This window comes from Mustelus asterias, chromosome 1 (genome assembly GCF_964213995.1).
Source record: "Mustelus asterias chromosome 1, sMusAst1.hap1.1, whole genome shotgun sequence".
Classification (NCBI taxonomy): domain Eukaryota; kingdom Metazoa; phylum Chordata; class Chondrichthyes; order Carcharhiniformes; family Triakidae; genus Mustelus; species Mustelus asterias.
In genome coordinates this window covers 104575525-104595444 of record NC_135801.1, presented here as the reverse complement: position 1 = coordinate 104595444, position 19920 = coordinate 104575525, and the positions used below count along the sequence as shown (strand labels likewise).

General features: G+C 43.7%; 1 protein-coding gene across 8 annotated transcripts in view; it reads right to left on the bottom strand.

Moving 5' to 3' along the window:
• Positions 1-19920, bottom strand: part of tbc1d1 (TBC1 (tre-2/USP6, BUB2, cdc16) domain family, member 1) — a 247893-nt gene that overhangs the window by 11259 nt on the left and 216714 nt on the right. For all 8 annotated transcript variants that reach the window (XM_078215933.1, XM_078215889.1, XM_078215906.1 and 5 more), the window contains one exon: positions 374-618. In XM_078215933.1, coding sequence (XP_078072059.1) covers positions 374-618 — 245 coding nt within the window. The remainder of the gene's footprint in view (positions 1-373; positions 619-19920) is intronic.

Below are 19920 nucleotides of genomic sequence, written 5' to 3'. Positions count from 1 at the left end.
ATCAGTACTGTGAGTGCAGCTGCATTACATGGACTGCAGCAGTCCAGTAAAAAAACTCACCACTATCCTCTCAAGGACAAGTAGGGATGGGCAATAAATACTGGCTTAGCCAGTGATGCCCACATTCTATGATACAATGAAAAAGCACATCCTTTACCAAGTTACAAATGTCATTCTCTGTAACTTTTGTGCATTATCTTTCCTGATTGCGAGAACTGAATGATCTAACTGTTAGAATGTAAAACCAATTTATTGAAGTTGAAAATCAACAGTCATGCAGTTATCCAATAGCGAGAGCAACCTTTAGTCTTTCAATTATTAAAATATGAATGCAAACCAAGATGGAAGACTGACTACAATGTAGCACACATACCTGGAGAATAATCATATCTGGTCGATATTGCCTCCTCAAGCCCATATCATACATGAGAAATTTCAGCGTATGAAAAGCATCCTCTTCACTCATGTGTAGCAGCAAGATTCCTGCTACAAAGCTTAGGCCCTGGCAATAGCCCACCTCCTGATCCAGCAGAGAGTAGGCTTTCAAAAGATTATAGAGGGAAAGTTGGCCAGCACCCAATGGAGTAGTAAAGTAGGGGTGTGTTGGAAATGTACGACCTGTAAAACAAGACAGTTTCATACGTAAAGAAAGGCGTACTTTCCAATAACCTTGCAGTCACTATATTGATTCCTTTTTTTCAAAAAATTAAATGAATGAGAATTATTTAATATGGTGTATCAAAAAAGTGAAATGCATTAAACAAAAGCATAATTTACACAAATATTGCATTGCTGCTATTTATTTTATTCTTTCATGGGATGTGGGCATCACTGGCATGGCCAGCATTTGTTACCCACCCCAAAGCACCCTTGAATGGAATGTCTTGCTAGGTCCATTTCAGAGGGCAGTTAAGAGTCAACTACATTGCTGTGGGTCTGGAGTCACACATAGGCCAGACCAGTAAGGACAGCAGATTTTCTTCCCTAAAGGGCAAATTGATGATAGCTCCATGGCCACGGTTACTGAGACTAGCTTTCAATTCCAGAATTGTTATCGACTGAATTCAAATTTCACCAGTTGCCATGTTGGGATTTGAACCCATGTCCACAGAGCATTAGCCTGGGCCTCTGGATTACAGCGCTGTCTCTCACTGGTTGTATAAAGTGTTAAATTAATGGAATATTTCATAATTTGGTAAGTGATTTATGGCGCATATAAATTGGACCACAGCAAATGAGATAGAATGCACAACTTGGTGAAATTTCTCACATCTTTCCATTCAAAACTTAGGGTTAGACGTCTGAAAACATTAGGAAGACTTCTTTGACAATTGTAGCTCTTACAAAGATTAACGTCATGAAGAAAGGAACATTTCCCCCTCAAATCACATTGGCAATTGGTGCTCCCACCACTGCCCAACAAAAATCCATTACAGCCCTGCCAAAAATAAAACACTGTACTGTCCTATAGGACATGTGTTGCCCTACCAAAATAAATCCGTTACAGCCTTGCTCAAAAAATATCCATTGCAGCCCTACCAAAATAATATCCATTACAGCCTTGCTCAAAAAATATCCATTACAGCCTTGCCAAAATAATATCCATTACAGCCTTGCTCAAAAAATATCCATTACAGCCCTGCCAAAATAATATCCATTACAGCCTTGCTCAAAAAATATCCATTACAGCCTTGCCAAAATAATGCCCATTATAGCCCTGTCCAAAAATACCCATTATAACCCTATCCAAATAATACCCATTAAAGCCCTGTCAAAAATAAAATCCATTACTACACCATCCAAACTAAGAGACCCGACTTTCATAGACTTGTTCAACACAGGCCTTTTCATAGGTCATGTGTTTTGCTGTTGGATCAACTCATTCTCTCCCTTGAGGCCTGTGTTTGCGTTTCGAGGCCATTCAGCAAATCGGTGTAACCCGAATACGCTGACACATGGTGCTGGAAGATCCAATCTATGCACAATTGTCCAGCTCCAGTTACTGATAATCCAAGTTTCATTTTACATTTCAGCAGACGTATTGTTAGATTGGTGTTGTTAACAGCAGTACCACTGGCTAAATGAAATATTCATATTTTGTCCCCCTTTCTTAACCCTACACAGCAGAATGTGAATTATGTTATCGTCAACAATTCATTCTAATGGATGAATAATGTTTGGAACCAAGTGGCAGTGTAAAAGTGCAATGTGTAATACAAACTGGTTGGTCAGTTTGTTGTTGCTCTCCACCCAAGCTAAAGGCTTCTTAGTGGTTCAGCTCATACTATAAACAAGCTTTCATTCGGAATTCACATCTTAGTTCTTTGATGAAGTTGGCAACACAAGAGAATATGTTAAACCAAGATAATTATACACCCAGAAGCTTAAAGAAGAAAGCTCCTGGCACTCCACCTGAGAAACAAAGAGGGCAAAGTAGGAACAAGAAATTTCTTTAAATAATTCAAAAAAGGAAGATAACACCAAAGGTAATAAAACACCCTTCATTTGTTCATTTCCGACATACAAATCATCTCTATGGCAGAGGGAAGCAGTAGACTTGATTTTATGGTGACCTTCAATAACGAAAAGAAACAAGATTTTCTCACAGTTCCCTCAGAGAAGATCAAGATGTAGTGACTCAGCTATTGCGTCACCAGAGGACTGAAGGGTGTGAACAATAAATGTGTACAATCCAAAGAAGTTGACAAATGTATTTTATGATTATGAGCAAAAGTGTGGATTTTGATTTGATTTATTATTGTCACATGTATTAACATAGTGAAAAGTATTGTTTCTTGCGCGCTATACAGACAAAACATACCGTTCATAGAGAAGGAAACGAGAGGGTGCAGAATGTAGTGTTACAGTCATAGCTAGGGTGTAGAGAAAGATCAACTTAATGCAAGGCAAGTCCATTCAAAAGTCTGACAGCAGCAAGGAAGAAGCTGTTCTTGAGTCGGTTGGTACGTGACCTCAGGCTTTTGTATCTTTTTCCCGACGGAAGGTGGTGAAAGAGAGAATGTCCGGTGTGCGTGGGGTCCTTAATTATGTTGGCTGCTTTGCCGAGGCAGTGGGAAGTGTAGACAGAGTCAATGGATGGGAGGCTGGTTGCGTGATGGATTGGGCTACATTCACAACCTTTTGTAGTTCATTGTGGTCTTGGGCAGAGCAGGGGGCATACCAAGCTGTGGTACAACCAGAAAGAATGCTTTCTATGGTGCATCTGTAAAAGTTGGTGAGTGTTGTGGCTGACATGCCAAATTTCCTTAGTTTTCTGAGAAAGTGGAGGCGTTTCTTAACTATAGTGTCAACATGGGGGGGACCAGGACAGCTTGTTAGTGATCTGGACACCTAAATACTTGAAGCTCTCGACCCTTTCTACTTCGTCTCCGTTGATGTAGACAGGGACATGTTCTCCTTTATGCTTCCTGAAGTTGATGACAATCTCCTTCATTTTGTTGACATTGAGGGAGAGATTATTGTTGCCGCACCAGTTCACCAGATTCTCCAACTCATTCCTATACTCTCGTCATTGTTTGAGATCCGACCCACTACAGTGGTGTCGTCAGCAAACTTGAAATGGAAGTGTAAGATGGTGAGGGTAAGAGGTCATTGGATTGAAAGAGAAACAAAGGAGTTAGAATATGATCCTTGTGAACATGAGTTAATGAGAAATTCAAAAAACGAGACATCACCTAAGATACAGTAACTGGAATGTTATTGGACATAGCTTTTGCTGCAAGACCATTGTACTATATTCAACTTTTCAGTAAGAAATCTCACAACATCAGGTTAAAGTCCAACAGGTTTATATGGAATCACAAGCTTTTGGAGCGCTGCTCCTTCATCAGGTGAGTGGACTATTTTTAAAGAGGTGTGAATTGTCTCAAGCCAGGACAGTTAGCAGAATTTTCAAAGCCCAGGCCAAATGGTGGGGGTTACAGGTAGTGTGACATGAACCCAAGATCCCGGTTGAGGCCATCCTCATGCGTGCGGAACTTGGCTATCAATTTCTGCTCGGCAATTCTGCGTTGTCATGTGTCTTGAAGTGTGTCTCCACTGACCTGATGAAGGAGCAGCGCTCTGAAAGCTCGTGATTCCAAATAAACCTGTTGGATTTTAATCTAGTGTTGTGAGACTTCTTACTGTGCCCACCCCAGTCCAACGCCAGCATCTCCACATCATAACTTTTCAGTTGCGAGAATACATTGCCATTACTTCAACTAAAAAGTAAGACTCACATTTATATCAGGTTTTTCACAACCACAAGACATCTTAAATTGCTTTAAAGTCAATGAAATACTTGAGAAGTGTAGCCACTGTTGCAATGTAGGCCTACCTGTGTGGCTTCCCCATGACTGCCTTTACAAGTCTTTGGAATCTGGATTCCAACCAACCCACTCCCAGTACTCTGGTCAAAGTCATCAACTTTCTGCATGACAGTGGTAATAGCTCCTCATTCTTCTGCAACATCTTTGTTACCTTTAACACTGTTGACCACTCGTTTCCTTCACTGCCTCAAGTCCATAGTGTATTTTAATGATGTTTTTGAATGTCATGTTAAGCTGAGGTTCTGTCAGCCCCCTCAAGTTATTTTTTATTAATTCATGGGACATGGGCGGCGCTGGCTGGCCAGCATTTATTGCCCATCCCTAGTTGCCCTTGAGAAGGTGGTGGTGAGCTGCCTTCTTGAATCACTGCAGTCCATGTGCTGTAGGTTGACCCACAATGTCGTTAGGGAGGGAATTCCAGGATTTTGACCCATTGGACATAAAAGATTCCAGGACATCACTTCAAAGATGATGAAGGAATTATCTCTGGTTTCCTGACAAATATCTCTCTCGAGCCAATACTATCAGAACAGTTTACCTGGTCATTATCGCATTGTGGTTTGCAAGGGCATGTTACGAACACACTAGCTGTTGAGTTTCCGACACTACAAAAGTGATTACACTTCAAAAGTATTCATTGATTGTAAAGTGCGTTGGGATTCTTGATGACTATGAAAGGCATTATACAAATGCATGTCTTTCTTTTACGATGCATTTCTGGAGCTCTATTCCTACCTGCCCAAATGTGGCCATTATGTCTTCATGTCACATGCACAGTAAGCTACAGGGTTCCTATCCCGGTACAAGATGCGTAGAATCACCTCCTGACTTCTCAAAGCTCATTTATCACTTACAAGCCTGAAGTCAGGAGTGCAATGAAATACTCTGTACTTCCATGGGTGGATAAAGTTCCAACAGCACTCAAGAAGCTCAGCAGCAACTTCCTCAAAGCAGTTTGCTTGACTGCACTCCCATTACCAGAATCAATATCCACCCTCTCCATCACCACGATTTTGTGGCTGCTCTATGTATGATCTACAGGATCCCCTACAGCAACTCAAATCGAATCACTGACCAAAATCTGAACTGGACCAGCCACACAAGTACTGTGGCTACAAGAGCAGGTCAGAGGCTGGGAATTCCGCAGTGACTAACTCACTTCCTGACTCCCCAAAGCCTGTCCATCATCTGCAACGCTCAAGTTAGGAGTGTGATGGAATATTCTCCACTTGCCTGGATGGGTGTAGTTCCAGCAACACTCAAGAAGCTCAACAGCATCCAGGACAAAGCAGCCCACTTGACCGGCACCCCTCCTCCCACTTTAAACATTCACTCCCTCCACCACCAAGCCACAGCAGTGTGTACCACATAAAAGATGCACTGCAGCAACTCACCAAGGCTCCTTTGACAGGACCTTCTGAACCTCCAACCTCTATCACCAAAAAAGACAAGGACAGCAGATGCATAGGAACACCACCACCTGCAGTGCAAGCTCCTCTCCAAGCCACACATCATCCTGACTTGGAACTTAGAAAGAATTAAAAAAGATTAAGAAGTCATCTGACCTAGGTTTTCAGGTTATTAAAGGGGAACAGATAGTGTAGATAGGGAGAAACATTGTGGGTGAGGTGGGGTGGAGAAAGCCTCGGACGGGGAGTTGGACGGGGGCGGGGGGGGGGGGGTTATAGTCAAAATATTTAAGCCAGATCTTTAAAAACCAATGTGATAATGGGTGAGAAAGTTTTATTTACAGCGGTTATGTCCTCTTCATTGAATACCCAACCCGCTTGAGAGATTCACGAACATCCACTTGAGTGAGATACAGGAATGGCAAAAATATCCAACAGGAAATGTCTGCTACGAGAGGACACAGGTTTAGGGTGCTGGGGGGTAGGTACAGGGGAGATGTTAGGGGTAAGTTTTTCACACAGAGGGTGGTGGGCGAGTGGAATCGGCTGCCGTCAGTGGTGGTGGAGGCGAACTCAATAGGGTCTTTTAAGAGACTCCTGGATGAGTACATGGAGCGTAATAGGATGGAGGGTTATAGGTAGGTCTAGAAGGTAGGGATGTGTTCGGCACAACTTGTGGGCTGAAGGACCTGTTTGTGCTGTAGTTTTTCTATGTTTCTATGAAGTAACACTTCAGGTGGGGAGTGGAGGAAATAAATGGGGAAGCTCTGTTGTTCACATTGACGATTCAAACTGAAAATGTTCAAGGTTTCACTAAAGCTCATTTCTTAACCAGTATATCTACTAACTCATTACAATAGAACACATTTTGCACCCACTCAGTTCAAATACATCTCACCAGCAGCTTCAAATGAAAATAGCATCAAATGGTGGGCACTAACTTAGAAAAGGCCCTAAACTCATCATGAGTTTCATTCTAAAGGTGTCCCTGGAAGTTAAGCAGTGTGTGTGTTATTAACGAGTAACTTACATGAACATTTGGGATGGGTATAACAGACGGGGAAAGACAGATGGAATATACATGAAAACAGTACGGAGCAGAGGTCCAATATATAAAAGAGCAAGTGTTACAAATGAGTCTGAACAAGAGCATGAACACATTCAGAATAAGTTGTTATTTATGCTGGTGTGAACTCCACCTTAACCACGAGATACCAAATGCAAAGAGGATCGTGAAAAACGACTTATACAAAAGGGCCCTTTTAAAACAGCAACCTCACGAGATAAGCCCAGATTTAACAATTCTGTTCAACAATTTTCTCGCCTGTCCAAAATAAACAAATGCACTTAAAACATTTACTTGTGGTCAGTCTCTGTGCATAAGCACTGGCTTACATCTTTGGGAAACCTTTGAGGCAACTTTGCTCCAGGGATAAATTTATCAAAATTAAAATGTTAGTTATAGCTTATAGCTATCTTTCAAACCGGCGTTGTTACCGATCAACATGTTGCAAATGTACCTGTCGTGACAGCACTGGCAGGAGTGATCAGACAGTACTTGCAGAGACCAAATGCCAATAGGTTTGTGACCCGGTGCAGGCACAATTTCAAAATCCTGGTTCTGGACTTTGCCTCAGGATCCCAATGTCTCCGGGACAGTTTGAAATTTACAAAGTGTTGGCGGGGAGGGGGGAGGAAACAGGGAAAACACACTCACCTCCAGTCAATGTCCCATTATGTTTTCTCTCCAATCTCTCCTATAGGAAACAGCGAGGTTAGGGGATGGTACTCTAGACAGTAGAGCAGAGGTAACTTTAGAACTCACTGTCTCGAGTTGAACAGAGGGAAGCATGTTCATTAGAGGCCAGAATTAGTGGATCAAGGAATGCCAAGACAATGCAAGGCTGGAGGAGGTTACATAGATCGAGCAGGTAAAAGCCTTTCGAGAAGAGGTTTCTAAAATGTGTTTAGTTGGAAGAAAAAAATTCAATGAAGGTCAACAATGATGCAACTGATAGGTGGATGAATAGGATATTGAGGCTGAGCTTTATATCGAGAGGGAGAAAGGAAAGGTAAAATTGATAGCATTGGGGAAATCAGACAGACAAGTGATAAAGGCAATGTTGTGGAGATGTAAGACAGCCAACTTGGTGATGGATAAGAATTTGAAGCACAGTTCAAAGCCGAACAGCTCATTAATATTTCAAACAATCTGGTACAGTCCAATGTAGCTGAATAGAAGCGAGACAGAAGAGAATAGCTATGTTGGCTATCGGCATGTCTGACCATTTTGAATGCTGGAGGGTGGGCAAGGAAGGATAACACATTGAGGTCAGAATCATACCAATCATGACTTTAGACACAGTGCTGAAGAAAGCAGAAGCCAAATTAAAATACAATTTAAACAGATGTCATTCAAGTTGGGGGAATAAAAAGAAACATAGGGGACTGCATAGTTACGGGAATTGATACGGTTCTTTGTAGCCAAGAGTACTGAGTAGGATGTGTTGCCCGTCCGCTGTTAAAGGCATCACCTTGGGACTGGAGAGAAACTTGAAGTGAGAGGGCAAGATTCAGGTGTCATGATCCACTTAGTCTTACCTACGTCATTAACACCCAATAATGAAGTTCTGCTGGGGGAGTATGTGCAGGTATGGGGTTAAATTAAAAAGCAGAACCACAAAGTTTATAACCTCTGGATTACCATCTGAGCCACAAGCAAATTGGCATTGGATCAATAAGATCAGAGTGTTGGATGTGTGACTCAAAGATGGTGCAGGAGAAATGGGTTTTGATTCATGGAGCATTGGCACCAATACTAGGAAAAGATGGAGGTGATATGGATAACAATAGCTAAGTAGTAACAAAGCATATAGATAACAGAGCATGCCAGCAAATAGGTCAGTGGAGGGAAAAGTTATAAAAAATAGAAAATTAAAGGCTCTGCTTCCTGCATTCAGATACTTTCATTAGATAGACAAATTGGTTGCACAAACAGAAATAAATAGGTATGATTTGATAACTATGACAGAGATCTGGTTATAAGGTGACCAAGTTTGGGAGTTGAATATTCAGGAGTAATTAACATTTTGGAAGACAGAAAAAAAGTGAAAGTTTAAAGTTTATTTATTAGTAATTAGTTTATTTACAAGTAAGGCTTATATTAATACTGCAATGAAGTTACTGCGAAATTCCCTGAGGAATTCTCCGAGGAAAGGAAAAAGAGATAGGTTCCCTCTGTTAATTAAGAATGAGAAAGGTACAGTAATGAGAAATTGGCATGGGAAATTAGAGTAGCAAGGGAAAGAAGTCACCGGCGGGAGTTGCCTACAGGCCCTCCAGCTGTAGCTACAGTGCAAGACAGAATCAAGAAATAATGGGGGCCTTGTAAGAAAGGTACTGCAATAATAGTGGGCAATTTCAATCTTCACTCTGGAAAATCAAATTGGCAAAGGTAGCCCTGAGGAAGACTTCACAGACTGTATTCTGGACAGCTTTGTAGAACAACACGTTCTAGAACAAATCAGGGTGCAGGATATTTTAGGTCTGATAACGTATAATGAGTGAGAATTAATTCACGATCTCATAGTAAAGGATCCTCTAGGGAGGTGATCATAACATGGAATTTCACATTCAGTTTGAGGGTGAGAAAATTGGGTCTGAAACAAGTGTCTTAAACTTATGTTAAGGTAATTGCAAAGATACGAAGACAAAGTTGACTAAAGTGAACAGGAAAATAGATTAAAAGGTAATTCAGTAAATAACCAATAGCAGACATTTAAGGAGATATTTCATAAATCTCAACAAAGATATATCTGAGTTATAAAGAAGGACTCTACAAGAAAAATGAACTTTAAGGTTGGCATTAAATTAAAAGAAAACAATGCCAATTTTAGTGGCAGGCCAGATTTAGTGGGGGAAATTTAAGAAACCAGCAAATGATGACAAAACAAAATGAGAGTAAGCTGGCATAAAACATAAAGACAGAGGGCAAGAGCTTCTATAGCTAAATAGGAAGAAAGAGAGTCATTACATGGTCACTTAGAGGATGGGGAACTAATAATGGGAAACAAGGAAATAGCAGAAACTTTGGACAAAGATTTTTTATCTGTCTGCACAGTAGAAGTCACTAGAGGCTTCTCAATAATAGCAGAAAAATCAGTGGCCAGAAGGGAGGAAATTAAAAACATTATTAGAGATAAAATATTTAGCAAATTACTGGGACTAAAGGCTGTCACGTCCTCTGGATCTGAGGGTCTGCAAAGCTGTGACTGCAGAGAAAGTGGATGTATTGGTTATAATCTTCCAACATTCCCCAGATTCTGGAAAAGTTATCCCAGCTGATAGGAAAATCAGAGGTAGCACCACTGTTCAGAAAGTAATAAACTCAGGGAAAATGCTGGAATCCATGAAGGAAGAACACCAGAAAATTTAGAAAATCATAACACAATCAGGCAGAGTGAACATGGCTATATGAAAGGAAACGTTGGTGGTGGCGGGGTGGGGGGGGCTGATTCTCCCAGCCTGCTGCGCTGCTCTGGCATAATAGCATAAGTGAATGCCATTTAACAGGCTTCCCGCTGGCGCTACGGCTTCTGCACGTCTTCGGCCGCCAGATTTCCGGCGTTGTCAGCTTCGCGCTGGAAATCGGCATGGAGCTGATTTGAATATTAAAATTCTGACTTAAATATAATTAGCGGGCCTGGGACAGAGGTCTCCACTCCCGTGGGGTTTACAACAGCTCCCCACTAACTGGAAGCTGGCGGCCCGGCACCACTGGAGTGAAAGAACTCCTCAGGAGGTCAGGGGGTGCCCTCTGGGCATTGCCAGCCTAGCCCCCCTGGCACTGCCCAAGGAGCAAAGTGGCAATGCTCAAGGGGCACCTTGGCACAGGCTACCAGGCATCGGGCAGTGCCAATGGGTTGGGGCCAGGCCTGTTTTGGGGTGGGGAGGAGAGCGAGAGAGAGATTGGTGGGGGTGGGGGGTGGTCCCACTGCCACTCTGCACTTGGGATCAGTGACAGAGGGAGGGAGGACAGCGATCAGGGCTGGTCCGGAGACATCCAGAAGGCCAGTGATCAGGGGTTCGGAGGGGTAGCAATGGGGGGTTGCTGTGCTGGCCAGCGATCGGGAGGCCAGCCGTGTGGGGCTACTACGCATGTGCCGATCTTCGCTCTGACAGATCGGCACATGTGCAGTGGCCCACTCAGCTCTATGTTGCTGACCTCTCCACCACCCTGATTTTTACCGTGAATCTCACTAGGGCACTCTGTGATGCACAGAGCGTGGGAGATACATTTTGAAAAGCCCACTGAAAAGACCAGTGGGATTTATTCCAGTTTTTACGTGAATTCGGCACTTGGAATTTGTTTGGGAGAATCCTGGCCACAGTGTTTGACAAATGTATCAGAGTTCTTTGAGAATGTAATGAGCAGGGTGAGGAACCAGTAGATGCCATGTAGTTGGCTTTCCAAAATGCATTCGAGAAGGTGCCACAAAAAGTGTTACAGAAAAAAGGTTAAGAGCTCATGGTGCTGGGGGACCATAATATCACGGATGGAGGATTGGCTAACAATGAGGAAACCGAGTCAGGACAAATGAGTCATTTTCAGGTCGGCAAGCTGTAACCAATGGGGTGCCACAAGCAAAAGTGCCAGAGTCTCAACTATTTACAATCTATATTAATGACTTGGATGAAGGGGCAGATTGCATTTAAGCCAAATTTGCTGATGGTACAATGATAAGTAGGAGAGCGAGTAGTGAGGACACCGTCAGTCAGGATAGAAATTTAGATAGGTTCAGTGGATGGGCAAAAACAAGGCAGGTGGAATATAATGTGGAAAAATGTTAGGTCCACTTTGGTAGGAAGAATGGAAAAGCAGAGCATTATTTAAACGGGGGAAGGCAACAGAATGCTATAGTCCAGAGAGATCTGCCTGTGTTTGTACATGAATCATATGCACAAGTACATCAAAGTTAGTATGTAAATACAGCAAGTGATTAGGAAGGCAAATAGGATGTTGGCCTTTATTGTAAGGTGGGGTGGAGAATAAATGAAGGGCAGACTTGCTACAATGATGATGAGACCACACCTGGAGTACTGCGTACAGTTTTGATCTTTAAAGGAGCGATATACTTGCATTGGAGACGGTTCAGAGAAATGCCACGAGGCTGAAACCTGGGATGGCGAGGCTGTCTTGTGAAGGAAGCTTGAGCAGGTTGCGAGGTGAACTCATTGAAACAAAGTTAAGATTCTGAGAGGTCATGACAGGGCTTATGCTGAGTGGATTTTCCCCTTATGAGGGAATGTGGTACACAGTGGTTAACACTGCTGCTTCACAGCGCCAGGGGCCGGGATTCGATTCCCGGCTTGGGTCACTGTCTGTGCGGAGTCTACACGTTCTCCCCATGTCTGCGTGGGTTTCCTCCGGGTGCTCCGGTTTCCTCCCACAGTCTGAAAGACATGCAGGTTAGGTGCACTGGCCATGCTAAATTCTCCCTCAGTGTACCCGAACAGGCGCCGGAGTGTGGCGACGGGGGATTTTCACAGTAACTTCATTGCAGTGTTAATGTAAACCTACTTGTGACACTAATAAATAAAACTAGGGGCACAGTTTCAGATTAAGGGGACACTGACTTAAGACAGAAAGGAGGATGAATTTCTGCTAATAAAGGGTTGTGTGTATTTGGAATTCTCTACTCCTGAGAGCAGTGGAGGCTGGGATCACTCAGCATTTCAATAGATTCTTGAACTTCAAGCGTGTCAAAGGTTATGAGGAACTGGCAGGAAAGTATAATGGAGACACAAATCTAATCAGCCATAACTTTACTGGAATGGCAGAACAGACACAGTGGGAGGGGGGGGGGGGGGGGGGCGGGGGTTGCGGTGGGGGGGGGTTGTATGGTCTACTTCTGCTCTTTGTGTTGTTACAATGCCTGGAATTTCTATCAGAGAACCTTGGATAAATGGCATTAAAGGTTAAAAATGGCTGTTTATACTATTTTCCCAAGGGTTCTGACAATCTCCCAAAAATATAGCAATAACACCCCTCGTGGAGATTCAGAGCTGGATGTTTCTGAACAGTTGAGCAGAGGGTAAGAGGTGGCAACATGTATGAAGACTATAAACCATAGTCTCTACAAAAGGACGTGACTGCTTAGCTTAAACTACACGCAGTAAATCATGTTGATACTCAATATATAGGTCAATTATTTAGATTTTGAAATGGAAATTGAAATTGCTCACTAAGATATCCAATTCTTTGCACGTAGTCGGAGGTGGAGTTGTTATGGTGCAAAACCCACAGGCTCCAGTCTAAAAGCAGCCTGTGGTCAATGTTACACCCTCTATTGCCTAACAACTAGAATGGTAAACAAATACGTTAGGGACGATCCATAAATCTATAAAAGTGTAAAGAGGCTATTGCTTTCCTAATTGACAAGTCGGTAATGCAATGGATACAATTTATTTTAACAAATGTTGATGAAGAACCCGACTCCCCTCACAACCTTGTTTGAAAATAAGTGATGGAAGTCCCCTTTCCACCGTTTACACTTTCTACCTTTAGCCCTGCCCAAACCACATGACCATCCGTCATGCCAATCTCAGCCTCTTTACCGATTGCTCCAACACTCTGGAGCACCTCAGGTTTGTCCATTGCCAGGATCTTCCTCACAGTTCTCATTGTTCAGATCATAGAATCCTTACAGTGCAGAAGGAGGCCATTTGGCCCATTGAGTCTGCACCGACTTTCCAATGGATTATCCTACATATTTACCCCTCTAATCCCCCTAACCCTACACATCTTGGGACACTAAGGGACAATTTAGCATGACCAATCAACCTAACCTGTGCATCTTTGGAGTGTGGGGGGAAACCGGAGCACCTGGAGGAAACCCAGGCACGGGGAGAATGTGCAAATTCCACACCGACAGTAACCCAAGGCTGGAATTGAACCTGGAGCTGTGAGGCGGCAGTGCTAACCACTGTGCCACTATACCACCCATGTTCACTGCCTCCTGATATAAGGATATTGCCTTGGCATCTCCAGATTCTATGGTTTCGGATTTAACCCTTCACACAGTGAAAATGGAAAGTGTCAGGGCATGAAAATAGACCAAGATTACTCCATGCTCACCGCTGCCATTTTGTCTTTGTCAACGTTCAAGTCAGCCATGGTTCACATTACAGGTCACAGGTTGAATCCAATAGACTTCAACTAGGAAAATCACCTTGGGCATAACTGAACTAAGCCTATCTGGGTTTATAGAAAATAGGAATAAGCCATATCGATACTGCTCCGCCATTCAATATAATCATGGCTGATCCTCTATCTCACTGCCATACTCCCGCTCTCCCCCCCATAACGCCTGATGACTTCAATGTCTAGAAAACTATCCATTTCTCTCTTCAATACATTAATAAAAGTAAGGTTTCCAGTAAGGGGGGAGGGGAACCTCGAAGGTGGCATCAGCACTTCTGACATACCTGTCCTTTTCTTTAATTGCGATTTCCACCCCACCGTGATTGACAAGGTACACAACCGTGTCTGACCCATCCTTCTCACCTTGGCCCTCACCCCTTCCCCTCCCTTCCAGACCATGACAGAGTCCCTCATGTCCATATTTTTCACCCCACTAGCCTCCGCCTTCAAAGGATCATCCTCACTCCAGCACTTTGTCACCGCTAAACACATCTTTATCTGTGTATCTAATTTGTCAGGGGGGTGGGAAAAGGAGTTGTAATCCGGAAGTCAGTGTTGAGGGTAGTGAGGTATTGGGGAAGGTATCAAGGTCAAGGGTGGGTACCAGTAGACAGGAAGGTGGGTTGAAGTGTGTCTACTTCAATGCAAGGAGCATCCGGAACAAGGTAGATGAACTTGGAGCGTGGATTGGTACTTGGGACTACGATGTTGTGGCCATTATGGAGACATGGGTAGAACAAGGACAGGAATGGTTGTTGGACGTTCCGGGGTATAGATGTTTCAGTAAGCGTAGGGAAGCTGGTAAAAGAGGTGGAGGAGTGGCATTGTTAATCAAGGATAGTTTAACGGCTGTGGAAAGGCACTTCGAGGGGGGTCTGCACACTGAGGTAATATGGGCTGAAGTTAGAAATAGGAAAGGAGTGGTCACATTGTTAGGATTTTACTATAGGCCCCCAAATAGTAATAGAGATGTGGAGGAAGAAATTGCTAAGCAGATTATGGATAGGTGTGGGGGTCACAGGGTAGTTGTCATGGGGGACTTTAACTTTCCAAATATTGATTGGAACCTTTGTAGGTCAAATAGTTCGGATGGGGCAGCTTTTGTTCAGTGTGTGCAGGAGGGTTTCCTGACACAATATGTGGATAGGCCGACAAGAGGTGGGGCCACATTGGATTTGGTACTGGGAAATGAACCGGGCCAAATGTTAGATTTGGTTGTGGGAGAGCTCTTTGGAGATAGTGACCACAATTCGGTGTCTTTTGTTATTGCAATGGAGAGGGATAGGGCCGTATGGCAGGGCAAGGTTTACAATTGGGGGAGAGGTAATTATGATGCGATTAGGCAAGAATTAGGGGGCATAAGATGGGAACAGAAACTGTTAGGGAAAGGCACTAATGAAAAGTGGAACTTTTTCAAGGAACAAATACTGGGTGTCCTTGATAGGTATGTCCCTGTCAGGCAGGAAGGAAATGGCCGAGTGAGGGAACCATGGTTCACGAAAGAGGTGGAATGTCTTGTAAAAAGGAAGAGGGAAGCTTATGTAGGGATGAGGAAACAAGGTTCAGTTGGCTCGATTGAGGGTTACAAGTTAGCAAGGAATGAGCTGAAAAAGGGGCTTAGGAGAGCTAGGAGGGGACATGAGAAGTCCTTGGCGGGTCAGGTCAAGGAAAACCCCAAGGCTTTTTATTCTTATGTGAAGAATAAAAGAATGACCAGGGTGAGGTTAGGGCCGGTCAAGGACAGTAGTGGGAACTTGTGTATGGAGTCAGTAGAGATAGGAGAGGTGATGAATGAATACTTTTCTTCAGTGTTCACCAAGGAGAGGGGCCATGTTTTTGAGGAAGAGAAGGTGTTACAGGCTAATAGGCTGGAGGAAATAGATGTTCGGAGGGAGGATGTCCTGGCAGTTTTGAATAAACTGAAGGTCGATAAGTCCCCTGGGCCTGATGAAATATATCCTAGGATTCTTTGGGAGGCAAGGGATGAGATTGCAGAGCCTTTGGCTTTGATCTTTGGGTCCTCACTGTCCACGGGGATGGTGCCAGAGGACTGGAGAGTGGCGAATGTTGTTCCTCTGTTTAAGAAAGGGAATAGAAATGACCCTGGTAATTATAGGCCGGTTAGTCTTACTTCAGTGGTTGGTACGTTGATGGAAAAGGTCCTTAGGGATGGGATTTACGACCATTTAGAAAGATGCGGATTAATCCGGGATAGTCAGCACGGATTCGTGAAGGGCAAGTCATGCCTCACAAATTTGATAGAATTTTTTGAGGAGGTAACTAAGTGTGTTGATGAAGGTAGGGCATTTGATGTCATATACATGGATTTTCGTACGGCGTTTGATAAGGTCCACCATGGTCAGCTTATGATGAAAGTAAGGGGGTGTGGGATAGAGGGAAAGTTGGCCGATTGGATAGGTAACTGGTTATCTGATCGAAGACAGAGGGTGGTGGTGGATGGAAAATTTTCGGACTGGAGGCAGGTTGCTAGCGGAGTGCCACAGGGATCAGTGCTTGGTCCTCTGCTCTTTGTGATTTTTATTAATGACCTAGAGGAGGGGGCTGAAGGGTGGATCAGTAAATTTGCGGATCACACCAAGATTGGTGGAGTAATGGATGAGGTGGAGGGCTGTTGTAGACTGCAAAGAGACATAGATAGAATGCAAAGCTGGGCTGAAAAATGGCAGATGGAGTTTAACCCTGATAAATGTGAGGTGATTCATTTTGGTAGGACAAATTTAAATGTGGATTACAGGGTCAAAGGTAGGGTTCTGAAGACTGTGGAGGAACAGAGAGATCTTGGGGTCCATATCCACAGATCTCTAAAGGTTGCCACTCAAGTCGATAGAGCTGTGAAGGCGGCCTATAGTGTGTTAGCTTTTATTAACAGGGGGTTGGAGTTTAAGAGCCGTGGGGTTATGCTGCAACCGTACAGGACCTTGGTGAGACCACATTTGGAATATTGTGTGCAGTTCTGGTCACCTCACTATAAAAGGATGTGGAAGCACTGGAAAGAGTGCAAAGGAGATTTACCAGGATGCTGCCTGGTTTGGAGGGTAGGTCTTATGAGGAAAGGTTGAGGGAGCTAGGGCTGTTCTCTCTGGAGCGGAGGAGGTTGAGGGGAGACTTAATAGAGGTTTATAAAATGATGAAGGGGATAGATAGAGTGAATGTTCAAAGACTATTTCCTCGGGTGGATGGAGCTATTACAAGGGGGCATAACTATAGGGTTCATGGTGGGAGATATAGGAAGGATGTCTGAGGTAGGTTCTTTACGCAGAGAGTGGTTGGGGTGTGGAATGGACTGCCTGCAGTGATAGTGGAGTCAGACACTTTAGGAACATTTAAGCGGTTATTGGATAGGCACATGGAGCACACCAGGATGATAGGGAGTGGGATAGCTTGATCTTGGTTTCAGATAAAGCTCGGCACAACATTGTGGGCCGAAGGGCCTGTTCTGTTCTGTTCTATGTTCTATGATCTCAGCCACTCCCCCTCCCCTGTCCAAACCATCATCCCTTTCCCATGGCACCTCACCATGTAATCGCAGAAGATGCAACATGCCCCTTTACCACCCCTCTTCTCAATGTCCAACAGCACAAAATCTCCTTTCAGCTGAAGCAGCATTTCACTTGCACCTCCTCCAATCTGGTTGACTGTATTCGCTGCCCCCAGTGCAGTCTCTACATTGGGGAAGCTAAACACAGACTTTGCGGCACACCTTCGCTCCGTCCACAAGCATGACTCCAACCTTCCAATTACTTGCCTCTTCAACTCAGCATCTTGCTCTCATGCCAACATGTCTGCCCTCAGCCTGTTGCAATGCTCCAGTCATGTGCAGCGCAAACTGGAAAAGCAACATCTCTTCTTTTTCTACAGCCTTCTGGGCTCAACATTGAGTTCACCAAATTTAGACTGTGAACTCCATCTTGACCCTGGTTTTGTTTTTTGATTTCTTTGTTTGCCCCAATACAACCGCACCCCATACCTCCCCCACACTGCCATCTGTCCCACTGTTTTTCAGTCTTGTTCTCACTGAGCACCTTTATTCTGCTATGTTACCTTTCTGCCACTATTAGCACTCCTTCAGTCCTTAATTCCAACATTAACACCCCCTTTGTCTCATTTCTATGACATCTTTGTCGATCTCTCCTTACCTCCAACTGACCTTTCAGTCTGCCCCACCCACTCTCCAACTATATAATTCATTACATTTTTATCCCTCTTCTGTTCTGTAGAGGGGTCATATGGATTGGAAATGTTAACTCTCTTCCTCTCTCCACAGATGCTGCCGGACCTGCAAAGTTTATACAGCTTTTTCTGTTTTTATTTATGATGGATTTTAAGATCTGCACCAGAAAAAGGTATTTTTTCAGCAAGGGCTGTCCAAAGTAAATAACACTGCATATTTCAACAATTTTGACGAAGAATCTAGATGACAAGGATTTACAGTAGGAGTAACACTGCATCTACAACCTGCTAGTTAGACGTGTCATGCCATGTACCAAAATGTGGTTCAACCGATATTCTCCACCAAAAAAGCAAGCTTTACAAAGCGAGCTTTGCACTGTCCGGCAATAAGTTATCACAATTCCTTCTGAAACAGTCATCTGAATCTCAGCCAAGACTGCGAGGGTTTGGCTCAAGTTACAGGTCAGGGAACTCGAGCTGTACACTCCTCCCTTTCCCTGCCCACAGTATGACCTTGTTTCTATGGCAGCATGCTATGCAGAGCAGGGACAGACAAAAATCAGCAGACTATCACATATGGCACCACCTCCGAGTGTTGGGGAACAATAGGTTTAATATAAGGTACACTCTCCCAATTCTATTCAAATTAAACTTCTTTAAAAACAAACCTCATAGGCTGTGCCCAAGTGACATTGAGATACAGCAACTATGTCACTGCCAGAGTAGTGTGTCACTGTGAGAATAGAAAGCGGGGCCAGCTCTTAACACTGATCAGCTTGGCAACAGAACTGGAAACAGTACTTCTCCTCAAGGGGATGCATTAGAAGAGATGATGAATTATTAATTATTGGATAGACTCTCATTCCTGTTTAACTGCGGGCACACTGCTGGAGAATAAATCACTTTCTAACTTGGAAATTCAGCAAGAAGATTAAAACACTGCCAGGTTCAGCAATACAGCAAAATACTGACTGAGATTTTCTTCACTTGGCCAACGTGGAGAAGGGGCAATACTTCCTAAGTTTGTAGCAAGGTCATAAACTCTGGCCCAGAAAATCCACAGAAAGGGGTGTAGCCCAGCGAAGTGCTTGTCAAAGTGCAGAATGGGTAAAGGAGAATAATGAGCTATTGACCTGGCAGTCTGGGTAAGGAGCTCCCCCTCATTCTCAGCAGGCCTGTGTCTGGAGGGCAGGGGAGGCAGGGCAGAGCTTGTAATTGCCATTGTCTAATCCTCAGAGTCCCCAGATACAGCAAGTACTCGCTTAAATTTGCGGTTGCGTTGCTGAAAAGTGCACCTTTAAGTGAAACAACTTTAAAGTGAAACAGATTTTCCATTAAAACCAATGTAAACGTTGCAGTTGGATTATGTAGGACCTCTGTCATTAGGTTAAAAGCATTAAAACATTTAAGGTGCAAGGTGAAAAACTTTACATGGCTAAACTCCTATATTGGTAAATTAAATAATTCTTAAAATAAATTTAAAAACATAAAAGAAATATGCTAACGTTCAACTTGCCTCCTGCTTGCTGCCCCTGCTGCTCACTGAACCTCCCATTTGCCACACATTCCACTCCTTGGTTCTCCCAAACATGACAAGTCTTCCCTCTCACTGACCCTCTGGTTCATGGCCTCTGCCACTCCCTAACCATCCCATTCGCTGCAAACCTTCCCTCGCTAAGATCCTTCCACTTACCCTCCCTTCTACTTTCTACTTTCCCTTCCTCGGCAAGATCCTTCCACATTCCTTATAAAAGCAAATTACTGCGGATGCTGGAATCTGAAACCA